Source organism: Vigna unguiculata, chromosome 9, assembly GCF_004118075.2.
Source record: "Vigna unguiculata cultivar IT97K-499-35 chromosome 9, ASM411807v1, whole genome shotgun sequence".
NCBI lineage: Eukaryota > Viridiplantae > Streptophyta > Magnoliopsida > Fabales > Fabaceae > Vigna > Vigna unguiculata.
The window spans coordinates 37,327,186-37,341,137 of record NC_040287.1 but is presented as its reverse complement, the minus strand read 5'-3'; the positions used below and the strand labels follow the sequence as shown (position 1 = coordinate 37,341,137).

The following is a 13,952-nucleotide window of genomic DNA, read 5'->3' as shown; positions in this document are numbered from 1 at the left end:
TAGTCTCAATTTGGTCCCTTTATTTTAATTTGTCTCAATTTAGTCCCAATTTTTGTAAAAATGATCAATTTTGTCCCTCTCCAAATTGAAATCAAATTTAATTTCTGTATAAATGTACACAAATATTTCCATCAAAATTGATATTTCAAGTAAATATTTTTAACCAAATTAAGTTCATTTAATTAATATTTTACATTGAACTTTATTTAAAATGGTTTAAAAGTTGTTAATAGAAAATAATGTTAATAGAAAAAAATTCATAAATTACCTAGTTCATGTTACAATAAAGCACATATAAATTTAAAATTTTAAAACAATTTTAAGTAAAGTTGAATGTGAAACATAATTTTAACTAAACTTAGCTATGTTAAAAATATATAATAAAAATATCAATTTGAATACAAATATCAAATTTAATAAAAATATTTGTATAACATTTATATAAAATTAAATTTTGTTTCAATTTGAAGGTGGACAAAATTGCTAATTTTTACAAAAATTGGGACTAAATTGAGATAAATTAAAATAAAGGGATCAAATTGAGACTAAGAAAATGACACGTGGCGTAATACTGACACGTGTCACTGTCACTACCACGTGGCACGATGACAGCTTGACACGTGACAATTTTTTTAATTTTTTTTAAAAAATTCAAAAAATAAATAAAAAAATAAAAAATAAAAAAATAATAATAATAAATTCAAAAAATCGAGGAACTGACACGTGGCACTCCCTCTAACGGCGTCAACGTTGACTTAACGGGAAGGGCAAACGTGAGACGTTTCAACAAAAAAGGAGACCATTTTGAGACTTTTAAAAATTTGGGTACCATTTTGAGATTTTGACTCCAAAATAGGGACCAAAGGCATAATTAAACCTAAAAAAAATGAGAACCAAATTGAGACAACGAAAAACGTGAGGACCAAAATAAAATTTCATGACAAATAGAGGAACCAAAAGAATAATTTAATCAAAAAATTAACAAAAATAAATAATTAACATATAACACAACTTTAATTTCGTGGATAAAAAAATAAATCAACTTTAATAATAAAATTGAATTACTTTATAAAAAACCAAGACTAAATTGAACGAAACTAAAAATGTGAAGATAAAAAAAAAAATAAAAAACTAACTTGACAACTTTCAATAAAAGAAAAAAAAAACAATTAAACCTAAATTCATTAACATAATACAACACCAAAACTTTACCGGACTTTATTTTATTTTCAAAACTATGGATAGCTGTATAAATAACTATACGTGTGTTATGATTCTGAAACTGACTAGGTTAATATATCTTCATAACTTTCTCCTTAAACTTTAGCAACTGTTCCCTGACATTAACAATGAAAATCTACGGTTTCGAAAACATTGGACCATTAATGAACACATGTTTTCCACGAATTCATACGTCACCCTAGTTAATTGTTCAGTGCACACGAACTATAATTGTGCCCAAGCATCTTCAAAGCATATTCTAGTTAATGGGCTTATTCTATTCAATCCAATTGGCTCCAACTGTTACCATGTTGCCGAAGATTAATCAAATTAATCCACAAATTGTTTTAAGAGAGTATAACATGTTTTAATAATTCATGATTATTAAACACAAACTATTTTAGTACTGGAAAATATTGAATTTTGTTATTATTAAATATAAAAAGAGATTGCTAAAACAAAATGAAGGATGTTATATTATGTTTCAAATCAAAATGAGTTGTTTCTTAAATTTTCCATACTAGAATTTGTGATTGAAGTTGGAACAAGTAAGAAGAAGATTTTTAGGGTGGCTTTGTTTTGTCTCTTGGTTTTGGAGCATTGGTGCCAAAAGTGGACATCAAGTCTCCACTAATTGCAAAGGTTTGTCCACCCACTTCCCATGCCCATCACACCCATTAGCTTCTTTTTTTTTCTCTTTCAAATTTGTGAATAATATATAAAAAATTTCATAAATTAGAACTAGTTTATACATAAATAAATAAACAAACATATTTAGATTACAAATATTTTTAGTTTTTATATAAACACTATTTAGTTTTATTTTTTCATTTTCAATCATTATTTTGTATTTTTATTCGTCTATTTACACTTATATATTGTTTCAATCTGATCAAAGTTAGTTCGGCAACATCGTTAAGAAAAATCATTGTGCTCGAGATATTATCTGTTTTGAAACTTCATCATGGTTTTGTTCTTAAAAGACGCCTTAAAGGATAGAGAGAGAAAGAAGTACGTATTTAAACTGTATTTGAGTTCAACTCCTAAGTGATGTGAGACTTATTGGATGTAACGAAACATATACATTTGACAACTTATTTCTAAAGATATTTTAGTCATTGAAAAAGTTAATTTTTATATTTGTAAAATAATAAGAGATTAAAATGTAAAATAATAGATATAAAATGTACTTAAAAATTTATTGGGGGTCAAAATAATAATAACCAACCTTTTATTTTCTCTTATAAGGGTTTCATTTACCTTTAACTCATAGCTTCCCATAGGCAACAACGTGTTTAAAAATCATTCACATCACACTGTCCTATTATCAAATTTTGCTTTTTTCTGTTTAGATTCTCCATATGCAAACTTTCATTTTGTTTGCTTACAAAAGAAAAAAGAGGGATTCTTGATATAGACTAATATAAAAGAGGTAAAACTCTCTAAACATAGTTGATCTCTACTTTCAAAATATTGTTTGTCTTAAAGTTTGGAACGTGGAGTTCTATCACGGTTTTATTTTTAAAAGATATCTTGAAAAACAGAAAGAAAAGGAAGTATTTAAATTATGTTTGATCTTAACTTCTGAATGATATGAGATTTATTGGATATACCGGAATAATAATATAACTTAAAGAAAATGATGGAAATGATTAATTAGTTTGATTTATGATTAAGAGCAAAACTAATTAAATTTGATTTAGTGATTGAATGTTTGGAAACTGGGCCTTCATTATGCAACAACCAGGAAGTGTATCATGTAATGTAATGTATCCGTACTTTTCTTTTTGTTATGTCTTTACTCTTTAACTTGCTTTTCTTTCTCTTTGACTACCTTTTTTCAAAGTCTGAAATGATTTACTAGCTAACTAGCTACGGAAACCTATAAATTATTGAGCATGCCATGTATCATAATATAATATAATAAAATTTCATTTAATCGTTTAAAAATTATATTAGTGATAGAAAGAAAGGAATTAATGAAGGAAACGGTTGTGTTGAACTTAACCGCAAAAGAGCGTTTTGTTTGAGTGGATTGTGTAGAAGATTATAGAGAACGCACTTATGATTAGCCAGTCTCACATGAGATGAGTGAATAATGGTGTTGGACATTGGGCCCAATTTGGGCCCACTTTACTTGACAGTGGCCCTTTCCTTATCTCCTATTTTTCTCTCTCTCAATAATCAAATGCGCTTTGTCACAATTTCACTTCCCTTCTCTCAATCAAACCTTATCACTTCTCTTATTTTAACAATTTTCTCATTCCTCATCTTTTTTTATGTAAATCTGCACTCTATATTACTTATCTAGAATTATTTTTTAAATTCTAATTAGAGATTATACATTAAATATAAAAAATATAAGTTACATATTTCATTTAAATAACTATAAAATTAATATAGATATTAAAACTTAACCCATCAATTCTCTCTGTAGTTTTCTTATAATGCGTAAAAAACCGTACTTTACTTAGAAGTAGATGTTTTATTTCACTGTCTTTATATATGATAAAATAATTAATATATATTTTCGTATCAACTATAATCTTATTAAATTAATATTCAACTACATATGAGCTCCTTCTTGGCTTAATATCTTATTGGTACTATATATGTTTTTGCTGAGTGAAGGAAACCACAAAAATATAACTAAATAACCATCTTAAATAATAAAAAAAATGGCATAAATACATTATGAACTTATACAATTTTAAGTATCAATATTAATGTCCATCACCTAAGAAAACGATACACGCAAAGGAAAAATTGATGTTACACCATTAAATATAATAAAAAAATTCACATAAATTACTGTAACATCTTTATATATAAATGTAACACATGTACAAATTGCTATATAAAAAAATAGTTGTTAGAAATTACATATCAACTAAAAATAAGATTGAATTATAATATATAAATAAATATAAATTTCATTTTAGAATCATATTTAAAATTAAATTAGACTTAAAACTTACTACTTAATATTTTAAGATATATAGAGATCTACAATTATATTCAACTACAAAACAATTTTTTCTTTCTTGAGAATATAAACTCTTATCATAAACTCTATTATAAATTTCATTTTTCTAAGTGGGTAAAAACTTTTATTTAATATGTAATCAATATTATTCTATATGTAAGATATATACTTACAAGGTTGTGTTTTACACTTTTTCAATACAGTGTGATAATAAATTATTATTTATTTAAACAAATACAAGGTTGAGAGTTTGACACTTCAAAATATGCGTGCGATACTAAAATATTATTTGATAAACAAGCAAGATATACAAGGTTGTGAAAGTTTCATACTTTTCAAAAATGTATGATTATCATATATAATAAAATATTATTTTATAAGAAACGATATATATATAAGTTGTGAAAGTTTGATACGTTTCAAAAATGTATGATATAAATGGTAGAATATCATTTGATACCCAACATGACACAAGGTTGTAAGTAAAAGTTTGATAATAAAACACATTAATTAATTTTACAGTTATATTATAATCAATGTTTTTCATTATTATTATTTTTGTTTACTTAAATTAATACAACTAACCATATTATAATTACTACTCACACAAATATACATCTTGAAAATATCTGGAAAAGTATGTGCCAATTGACAAGTGTCGATAAGAAAATATTTTGCAGTTTTGGCAATTGTCAGCAAAGAATGCACCTTTAAATTTAGATTTACTATCATTATTATTTAATATTTTGTGGTGTATTTTACTTTTTTTAATTTTTCATAGGTATTTGCATCTCAATTTAGTTAAATATCTTATTAAAAGTCAGTTAAAGCTAATATAAAATCAAATACAGTTTCTTATTTAATATAATGTTTTACAATTTTCTTTGGGTTTTGTTTTGTAAGTTCTTTTTATCTAAAACTATTTTTATAGTAATTATTTAAAAAAATTATCATAGAATTTTTTTTTAAAATATTTGTTATAATTTTTTTGCATAATTATTGCTATAATAATAATTTTTTTGGTATATTCATAAATATATCACATAATCGTGTGTCTGAAAACTGTAACATAAATTGTTATCATGATAGATATAAATAATTTAGAAATATAACATTATTAAATAATAAAAAACCTTCAAAGTCCTTTATATATATATATATATATATATGAATTAAATTTAAAGATATAATATCATATTCGAATAAAATTTTGTTACTTTGTCTCGATTTTTTATTTTCAAACTAAAATTCAAACCAAATCACTTGATTGAGAAAAAAAAAATTCTGACAGTTTACAATTTTTGAAATCCATTTTTACCAATCAAGTTTATATCACTAATCCTACAAGCTATAATTATACGTGCAATTTAAGTTCATGAACACATCAAAATCAAACACAACCTTAAAAGAAGTTTTTTAGACATTTCCCCAGATATATGTTAAGCCAATTATTCACACGTCACTCACTTTAAATCGACCTGTACCATATAATATAAATATATATAGCAAGTAGAATTATGGGTGCAGCTAATTGGAAGATAGAAAAAGCAAAGAAAAACACATGTAATGGGTGCTAAAAGCTGTTCAAAAGAACCCCACATGTAATATATACATATATTAGGTTAATGCTTGTAAATTAATGAGAAAAGTAGGGTTCTTCTTTTATAACTCAGGTACAGATTGAATTGAGTTTCAAATAAGTCCACATTCATCCTTTCTTCATCTGTATATAAACCATGGTTGCCACTGTCAGAGAAGAAGGGAATTTTATGAAAGTTCAGTTGAGTGTGATTTCTCTTCAATTTGAAGAAAAACGATAGCTAAGTTTTTAGAAGCTAAGGGACATGGAATGGAAGAAGTGTTATTTGGATGTGATATTGGTGCCCTTAGGTTTTCTTATGAGCATTGGTTACCATTTCTGGCTATGGCACACTGTTCGAACTCACCCACACACAACTATCATTGGCATCAATGCCAGTGGCAGACGCAACTGGGTTGCTACAATAATGAAGGTATCTTATAATTTAGTTCCACTTCTCAAATTTAACATCCAAAATTTGAATACTCAGACTAAAAATAAAACGATTTCATAATACAGTTTTGTGATATGAGATTGAGTTAGGTTTAAAATACATTTGTTAACGTGTTTTCTTAATCACTTGATGACAAACGTTCTTTTTAGCGGGTTAGTTACCAAACTGGTATATATCATAATCTTCCCTTACAATGGAGTGATTAAAAGTGAAAGTATTTTGTTTTCCTAAACACCATTTTTCTTAACTTATTGTAGTTCTTATACCAGATAAACAAGCAAGATTGTTCTTAGATTCACGCAATGCAAAATGGTTGGAACGAGAGAAGTGGATAATGTGCATGCAAATCTACATGTTAATAATATATTGAAAGAGAAAACGAGACTTGTGACATTTCAAATCTGTCACACTTTTTAATTTTAGCTTTTATATTAAAATTACCCTTATTTCATCATGTTTTGTTTGTTTGTATGAATCTACCCAAAAGATTTCAGAGGTAATGGTTTCTTGTAATTGAAACTTTGTAGGAATGCTATGTGTATATTCACTAGTATATTCCAGTTTTAACGTGTTGTGACAACGTTAATGGTATAGGATTATGTCCCTGATGTTATAGTTGCAGCAAATAAAGAAGATAATGATAAAATATAATGTGTGATATACTTTTTGACTTTTTTTTCCAAAACTGGCGTGTCTTATATAGTATCCTACGATTAATCGCATGTGGACAACTCATTCTACTGCATGAAGAAGTGCAGGTCTAGCGTTGCACTTTTTATTACTCAGTACTGTTCCACCTAAATCATCATCAATGTTTTGTTCCACTATAGTTTTGTGGTGACCCAATACACACGCATGACAATAATTCAAGAATGATGAACTTTTTGCAGGACAACGACAAGAAAAACATCCTAGCTGTTCAATCACTGAGGAACACAATCATGGGTGCGACCCTAATGGCCACAACCTCTATTCTGCTATGCTCGGGCTTAGCAGCAATCATAAGCAGCAGCTACAGTGTGAAAAAGCCACTTGAGGACACAGTTTATGGGGGTCATGGAGAGTTCATGGTGTCACTAAAATATGTGACTCTGCTCTCCATTTTCCTCTTCTCATTCTTCTGCCACTCCTTGTCCATAAGGTTCATAAACCAAGTCAACATCCTCATCAACACCCCACAGGACCCCATGTCGTTGGTCAGTCCTGAATATGTGAATCAGATATTGGAGAAAGGTTTTCTTCTCAACACTGTTGGAAACAGACTCTTCTACGCTGCACTTCCTCTTCTGCTCTGGATATTTGGTCCTGTCTTGGTCTTCTTGTGCTCTCTTGCAATGGTTCCCGTGCTTTACAATCTTGACTTTGTGGTTAGTGCCAAGGAAAAGATGCACGTAAATCAAAATACAGATTTTGTTTGACCTAATCAAATGTAAAAATTATCACTGAGTTCAGTAAGAGTTGAAGATGGTATCAGAAAGGATTTGACTGTGTTCAATAACGATGGCTTCAGAATGCAAATCATGTATAATTAACTTCTGTGCCTGGTTTTCATTTACTTTCTTTTGCCAAATTAGATTCTCTCCTCATTTTTTCAAGTTTTGTTTTTCTATTACGTATTTATAATATATTTATTACCACTAATCTATACATTTTAAAATATATTAAAAAAATATTTAAAATATCAATACAGTATATTTTTAATGATTAACAAAAAACGACAGAAAAAAATCAACAAAGAATCCATACTCTAGAACGTTAAAACTATAATACTAAAAACAAAAGAGTTCTAGCCATATTATATAAGACTTTTAATGATTATTTAAAATCTAATTACATAAAAACTAGGGTTCAAATAATTATAGTAATAATTGTCATTATATATGTTTTCTTTTTTAATATTAGTTTAGTTTTATGACAATTTCAAACTTACGTTAAATTGTGATTCTTGTTCGATAATTCATATAGGGCCACTTTTATAATGATCATTCAAGTCAATTTATAAAAATAGTGACTTAAGCATAACCAATGCCATTCGTCTCTAAAACACATTTATAACTCAAAACGTCATTGTAAAACAAATACAAAGATATTCTAAATTAGCAAATTATGAGGTGTAAAAGCTATTATAATATGTGAACTACGCTAATATAAATACTAACAGAGTATTCTGCATGGAATGGAATAAATAATAATTTAATAGTTTTTGTCTTCATGATATATATAGCAACTTTATAACCATAAATAGTTAATTTAGTGACAATCTGGTTTATCGTGATAAATAATCTGATTCTGATCTCTTTCAATTTTGACTTGCATAATAGTAACAGACACATTCATAGAGGACTATCCCAAGATTCCATATAAGAAGAACTTGAAGATAAATTTTTGGGTTTTCTTTTAGAAATTAATTATGTTTAATGTTTTTGGGTTTTGAGTTTTCTTTTATAATTAGTTTATGCTTTTGTGTTTTGGACTTGGGCCTTCTTGTAGGTTTGCAAGTTTGCTTAAACTTATGTGCCTATAAATAAAGGTACTAAAAATTGATGTAGACACTTTTAGTCATATATTGAATTTGATTTCATTAAAGAGTGGGTTCTCTTTGTTCTTGACTTAAGCCTATGCTTCTTATCAAATATTAACATCTTTATGACGAATGTTCACTTGACTTATCAATCTGCTAGATATTTCCTGGATAGAATCGTACCACACATTTATATCTTTACAAATAATCCAAATAAAATTGCTTAATATAACAATATAATATAATAATAATATTAATGAGTGTAGTTTTTCAAAAAATATTTCAAATGAGTTGCAACAAGTTGTAAAAAAAAATTAATTACATAAATATAAATATAAATTAAATTCTATAAAATGAAATTCTAAATCATTTTTCAATAGATAATATATGTTCACTACTAATTATTTTTAATTTCACTTTCAGAAAATATTATAATATATACATTTAAAAATAAAATCGAAATAATAATTTGAAAGTATAAAAATAAACTTTTAAATTGAAAAATTCATAACATAAACTATACATTTTCAAATTGATCGGTCAAAATATATTATGGTTTGTCAAATCTAAAAGTCATATATTTATTTTCAAATTTAATGATATGAAAATATCTTGTGGATTATCCTATCCTAAATTAAAAAAAAAAAATCTAAATTATATAATCTAGTTGCACTTTACTATTCAAAATATCAACAGTTCTCAGATTAATATTTTAGATTATCCAATTCAAATTAACTCTAAATTGTGTAATCATAAATACAAAAAATTACATAAATAAATTACATTGAAATACTTTGCAAAATATATGTAACACTTACCACACACAAATAACTTGAAAACCTTCAACCACCAGAAGCCAAAATCATCACCACCTTAGAGTAAACAATGGATGGGGGAGTACTGAAAACAATTGTAGGGGTGCATAGAGTAATGGGCCAACAAAATAACTCTAACTAATAAAGTTATAAAATCCCTCATTATTCCTTCTCAGTGATTTAGCAAACAAGATTAGACTGAGCCCATGCAATTTGACATTTTAGAAGTACAAACACCAATCCCTCAATATACATTTTTTATTAAAAAATTAAAAAATAATAAATTTACCACATATAATAATTCACGACTAAATTAATTTATATATTTTTATTAAGCTTAAACTTTTAAAAAAAAAATCAAATTGAAACTTTAAATAAATCCAAACAGAAAAAAATGTAACTTGACTCGTTTATTTTATTTTTTTCTTTCAATATTCCGGGCTTAGTAAAGCCCAAAGCTCAGCTCACTTACGCAACGGTGCTTTTAAAGTTTTAAAGTGTGTACAGTGACCGACATTGCTTCCTCTCTGCGTCTTCGTGTTTTCCTCCCCTACCCTCTCTTAGGGTTTGCTTCCCAAACCAAACCGCGCAATCCCCTAATTCTCTCATACTTCGCCTCTGCAAAGAAGGAATTATAGTGCTGCCCGATAAGGTAACGTTGTTTCCTTCTCCTTCTTTTTTCTTTGCAGATTTGATTTACAAATCTGACTGCTTTCAATTATTGTTCCTTCGTCTTCTGTATGCTGATTTTTTAACCCGATTTTATGTAAGCCTAAAAAATTGATGTTTTGCTTCTTGTGTACGAGTTAGCTCCCCCATTGGTTTGTGGTTGTGTCAAACAGCACTGTTCAATTATCCTTTCACTCTGTAGGTTAACATTCTGTTTAGTAAATTTTACTTTGAGGTTTTGCAATTAATTTTGTTGTCTACCGTGGACTCATTGTCTGTGTTAAGCCACTGTTAATCTTCGTTCAAAATTCGTGTATGATCCAGTTGATAGGTTTTGGATCTTTCGTGTGGCTGTTTTTTCTTAAATTGTATAGGCTCGTGAGGAGAGAGATGGCCCAAAAAACTTTTTAGGGTGAAGTTTTCGGGGCATGGTGTTAGGATGTGTCGTCCTTAGGATACTTTGCTAGTTCTGCTTTCACATTAGTAAGAGAATAAAACAGAATAGAAAAGAGAGAATGGAGGATGGAATTGACAGTGTTGTCATTGTCTCCATGAACTCTGTGCATCAGTTATTGCATGCGGGATACGAAGGCTCCCTTTTGATAATCAATATCTTCGTAGTCTTTTTGTGGGGATTCTGGAGAGTTGGTTGGAGACTTGGGTGGGATCCGAAAATCAATCTTAGCAGTGTTATAGTGAGGGGAGATGAGCTCTTGTGATTGAGTATTATTTTCTTCATATTTCTTTTGCTACAAATAAATGGTTAAACGTCTTTGTTGGACCTCGCTGTACAGAGTGCTATTTAACGCCTCAGTTAAGCTTTTAGTGATTATGGTTTTTAATGGCGTCTTTCTCCATGGAATAATTGGTTAGAGCTTCAATCTAGAAGCATTAAGGTTTATGTTGATAATAGTGCCATGGTGCCATGGTGTCTTTTAGATAATCCAGTTATCCAAGGTTCTTTCATCCAGCATCAAGCTTTTCATTCCTTTCCCGTATTCTCTTCTTAAGGTGCTACTAATATATCTCTACTCTCGTATTTTATTTAGGTTGTTAAACTAGGGATGAAATATGATTTTTTTAGTGATGATTTTTCACGATAAATGAATATCTCTTCCTTTCTTCAGTGCATTTATACCCTAATAAAGTTTAGGCTTAAATATGCTTTTATTCCTTGTAAAGTAAAATAATTGTGTTTTTTATTTTGGTCCTTTTAAAATTTTTCTTTGTATTTGTCTCTCAAAAATAACATTATTGATTTAAGTCCTTATAAAAATTATTGAATTTTAATTTTGGTTGTTATAAAATATTGTTCTTCGGTTCTCATACTTGTGGTGCTATATGATGCCTCTTTTGAGGCATGTCCGTAGTGCTTGCCAATGAGTAGTTAGTTTGAGCTTAAAGGAAACAGGTCTTTGTAATTTGTTAAATATTGGAATTGAAGAGTCAGGTCAGGAGGGCATATCCGTCTGCTTTTAATTTATTTTGCTTAAAGCTTAAAAATCTTGCTTCCTTGACTGGGAGCAAGTGTTGCTCTTACTATTTTGTTAGTTACTATAATTGTATCTTCCTAATTTTCTCTATGATAATACAATCTCATCTCCTAATTCTTATTCTGTGCCCAACTTTATGGTGGAGTTAATCCTGCAAAAAAAAAAGACTAATAAACATCTATTTAATTAATGTGACCAATTTTAACAACAGTGAAGGGTGATCAATTTTTACACAATTCGTCTTGGTGTATGAGACCTAAATGTTCAATCTATCTAAACTCATTAGTGTATAATAATGTAAAATTATTAAAACCTGATCAGTTTGCCATCCTTTGCCCTTTCATGTGATCATTTTTTTTTTCTTTACGAAAGTAGTCTCCTACTTATTTTACTGTTGTCCAATTTTTAATGACTGGCGATATTATGAGATAATAATTTCCACTCATCACTTTTCTAGTTTTAAATGGTCCTCTGCATTTACTAATGTTTTCTTGCAAGGGTTTCTCAAAGCAGGAGCAATGTCTTCCTCTTATCTTCCTGCCACTACTGAGTCAATTGTTCTGGCAAATGAGGCCGCAAGCCCAACTGAGGCCATCTCCATTCTTTATCGGGTACTTGATGATCCTTCTTCTTCACCAGATGCTCTGCGTATGAAAGAGCAAGCAATCACACTCCTCACTAAGCATCTCACGGAAGAGAATAGAGGAGAGGATCTGCGCAGCCTTCTCACTCAGTTGAGGCCATTCTTCTCCTTGATACCCAAGGCAAAAACTGCAAAGATTGTTAGGGGAATTATTGACTCGGTTGCTAAAATACCTGGGACGTCTGATCTTCAAATTGCACTCTGTAAAGAAATGGTGCAATGGACTCGTGCTGAAAAGCGTACCTTTCTGAGACAACGTGTTGAGGCAAGACTTGCAGCACTTCTGATGGAAAATAAGGAGTATTCTGAAGCTTTGACTCTTCTCTCTGGCTTGGTCAAAGAGGTTAGGAGATTAGATGACAAACTTCTTCTAGTTGACATAGACTTGCTGGAGAGCAAGCTGCATTTCTCCTTAAGAAACCTTCCTAAGGCAAAAGCTGCTCTCACGGCTGCAAGAACAGCTGCAAATGCTATTTATGTGCCTCCAGCTCAACAAGGGGCCATAGATCTGCAGAGTGGAATACTTCATGCTGAGGAGAAGGATTATAAAACTGCTTATAGCTACTTCTTTGAAGCTTTTGAATCATTCAATGCTCTTGATGACCCCAAGGCTGTATTTAGCCTGAAATATATGTTGTTGTGTAAGATCATGGTGAATCAAGCTGATGATGTGGGAGGAATTATTTCCTCTAAAGCAGGACTGCAATATCTTGGGCCTGACTTGGATGCAATGAAAGCTGTTGCTGATGCACACTCTAAGCGGTCCCTTAGGTTGTTTGAAATTGCTCTTCGGGACTACAAGGCACAGTTGGAGGAAGACCCAATTGTCCACAGGCACCTTTCATCCTTGTACGATACCTTACTGGAGCAGAATCTTTGCAGATTGATTGAGCCTTTCTCAAGGGTTGAGATTGCACATATTGCTGAACTTATTGAACTTCCCGTTGATCATGTGGAGCGAAAGTTGTCTCAGATGATTTTGGACAAGAAGTTTGCTGGAACATTGGATCAAGGTGCTGGGTGCCTTGTCATATTTGACGATCCCAAGACTGATGCTATATACCCTGCAACTCTAGAGACCATTTCCAATATTGGAAAAGTTGTCGACAGTCTCTATGTTAGGTCTGCCAAGATAATGGCATGAGCTCTCTGGTTATTTTACTCTCCTGTCACATTCTGTTGCAGTTTTCTTCTTATTAGTGGTGACTAACTTATCACTTGTTTCGTTTTCTTTTGCTATTAAACTCAATTGTGGGAGACCCCTCCCGGTGGCTTCGAACGTTTAAAGGGCTTTGGTGGTCATTGCCACTTGCCTAACCTTTTTTATCATAAAAATACGTGTGTGCTGCTTTCTGGGATGATTGTTAGAATCTTTAGGTATTACGTTGGTATGCTATGCTTACATCACTTGTGATTAGGAAAATTTATGACATGGATGGTTAGTCAAGTAAAATATTTAATTCAGCTCTGTCAAATAATCTTTTTTACCTTCCAAAATTTTCAAAATTATCCATTTATGTTTCTACAGCTGCCTCCCACTTCCCAATCAAACTTTTTCTAACCTGCCAATT

General features: G+C 29.9%; 2 protein-coding genes across 2 annotated transcripts; both read left to right on the top strand.

The window, feature by feature from the left end:
- The first annotated feature begins 5,944 nt into the window (after positions 1 to 5,944).
- On the top strand, positions 5,945 to 7,795 carry LOC114164228. Its single transcript, XM_028048817.1, has 2 exons — positions 5,945 to 6,219; positions 7,131 to 7,795. The coding sequence occupies exons 1-2, from the start codon at positions 6,052 to 6,054 to the stop codon at positions 7,656 to 7,658; spliced, it is 696 nt and encodes a 231-aa protein (XP_027904618.1). The 5' UTR covers positions 5,945 to 6,051; the 3' UTR covers positions 7,659 to 7,795.
- Positions 7,796 to 10,046: 2,251 nt separating this feature from the next.
- On the top strand, positions 10,047 to 13,739 carry LOC114163060 (26S proteasome non-ATPase regulatory subunit 11 homolog). Its single transcript, XM_028047122.1, has 2 exons — positions 10,047 to 10,228; positions 12,252 to 13,739. The coding sequence occupies exon 2, from the start codon at positions 12,257 to 12,259 to the stop codon at positions 13,523 to 13,525; it is 1,269 nt and encodes a 422-aa protein (XP_027902923.1). The 5' UTR covers positions 10,047 to 10,228; positions 12,252 to 12,256; the 3' UTR covers positions 13,526 to 13,739.
- The last annotated feature ends 213 nt before the right edge of the window (positions 13,740 to 13,952 follow it).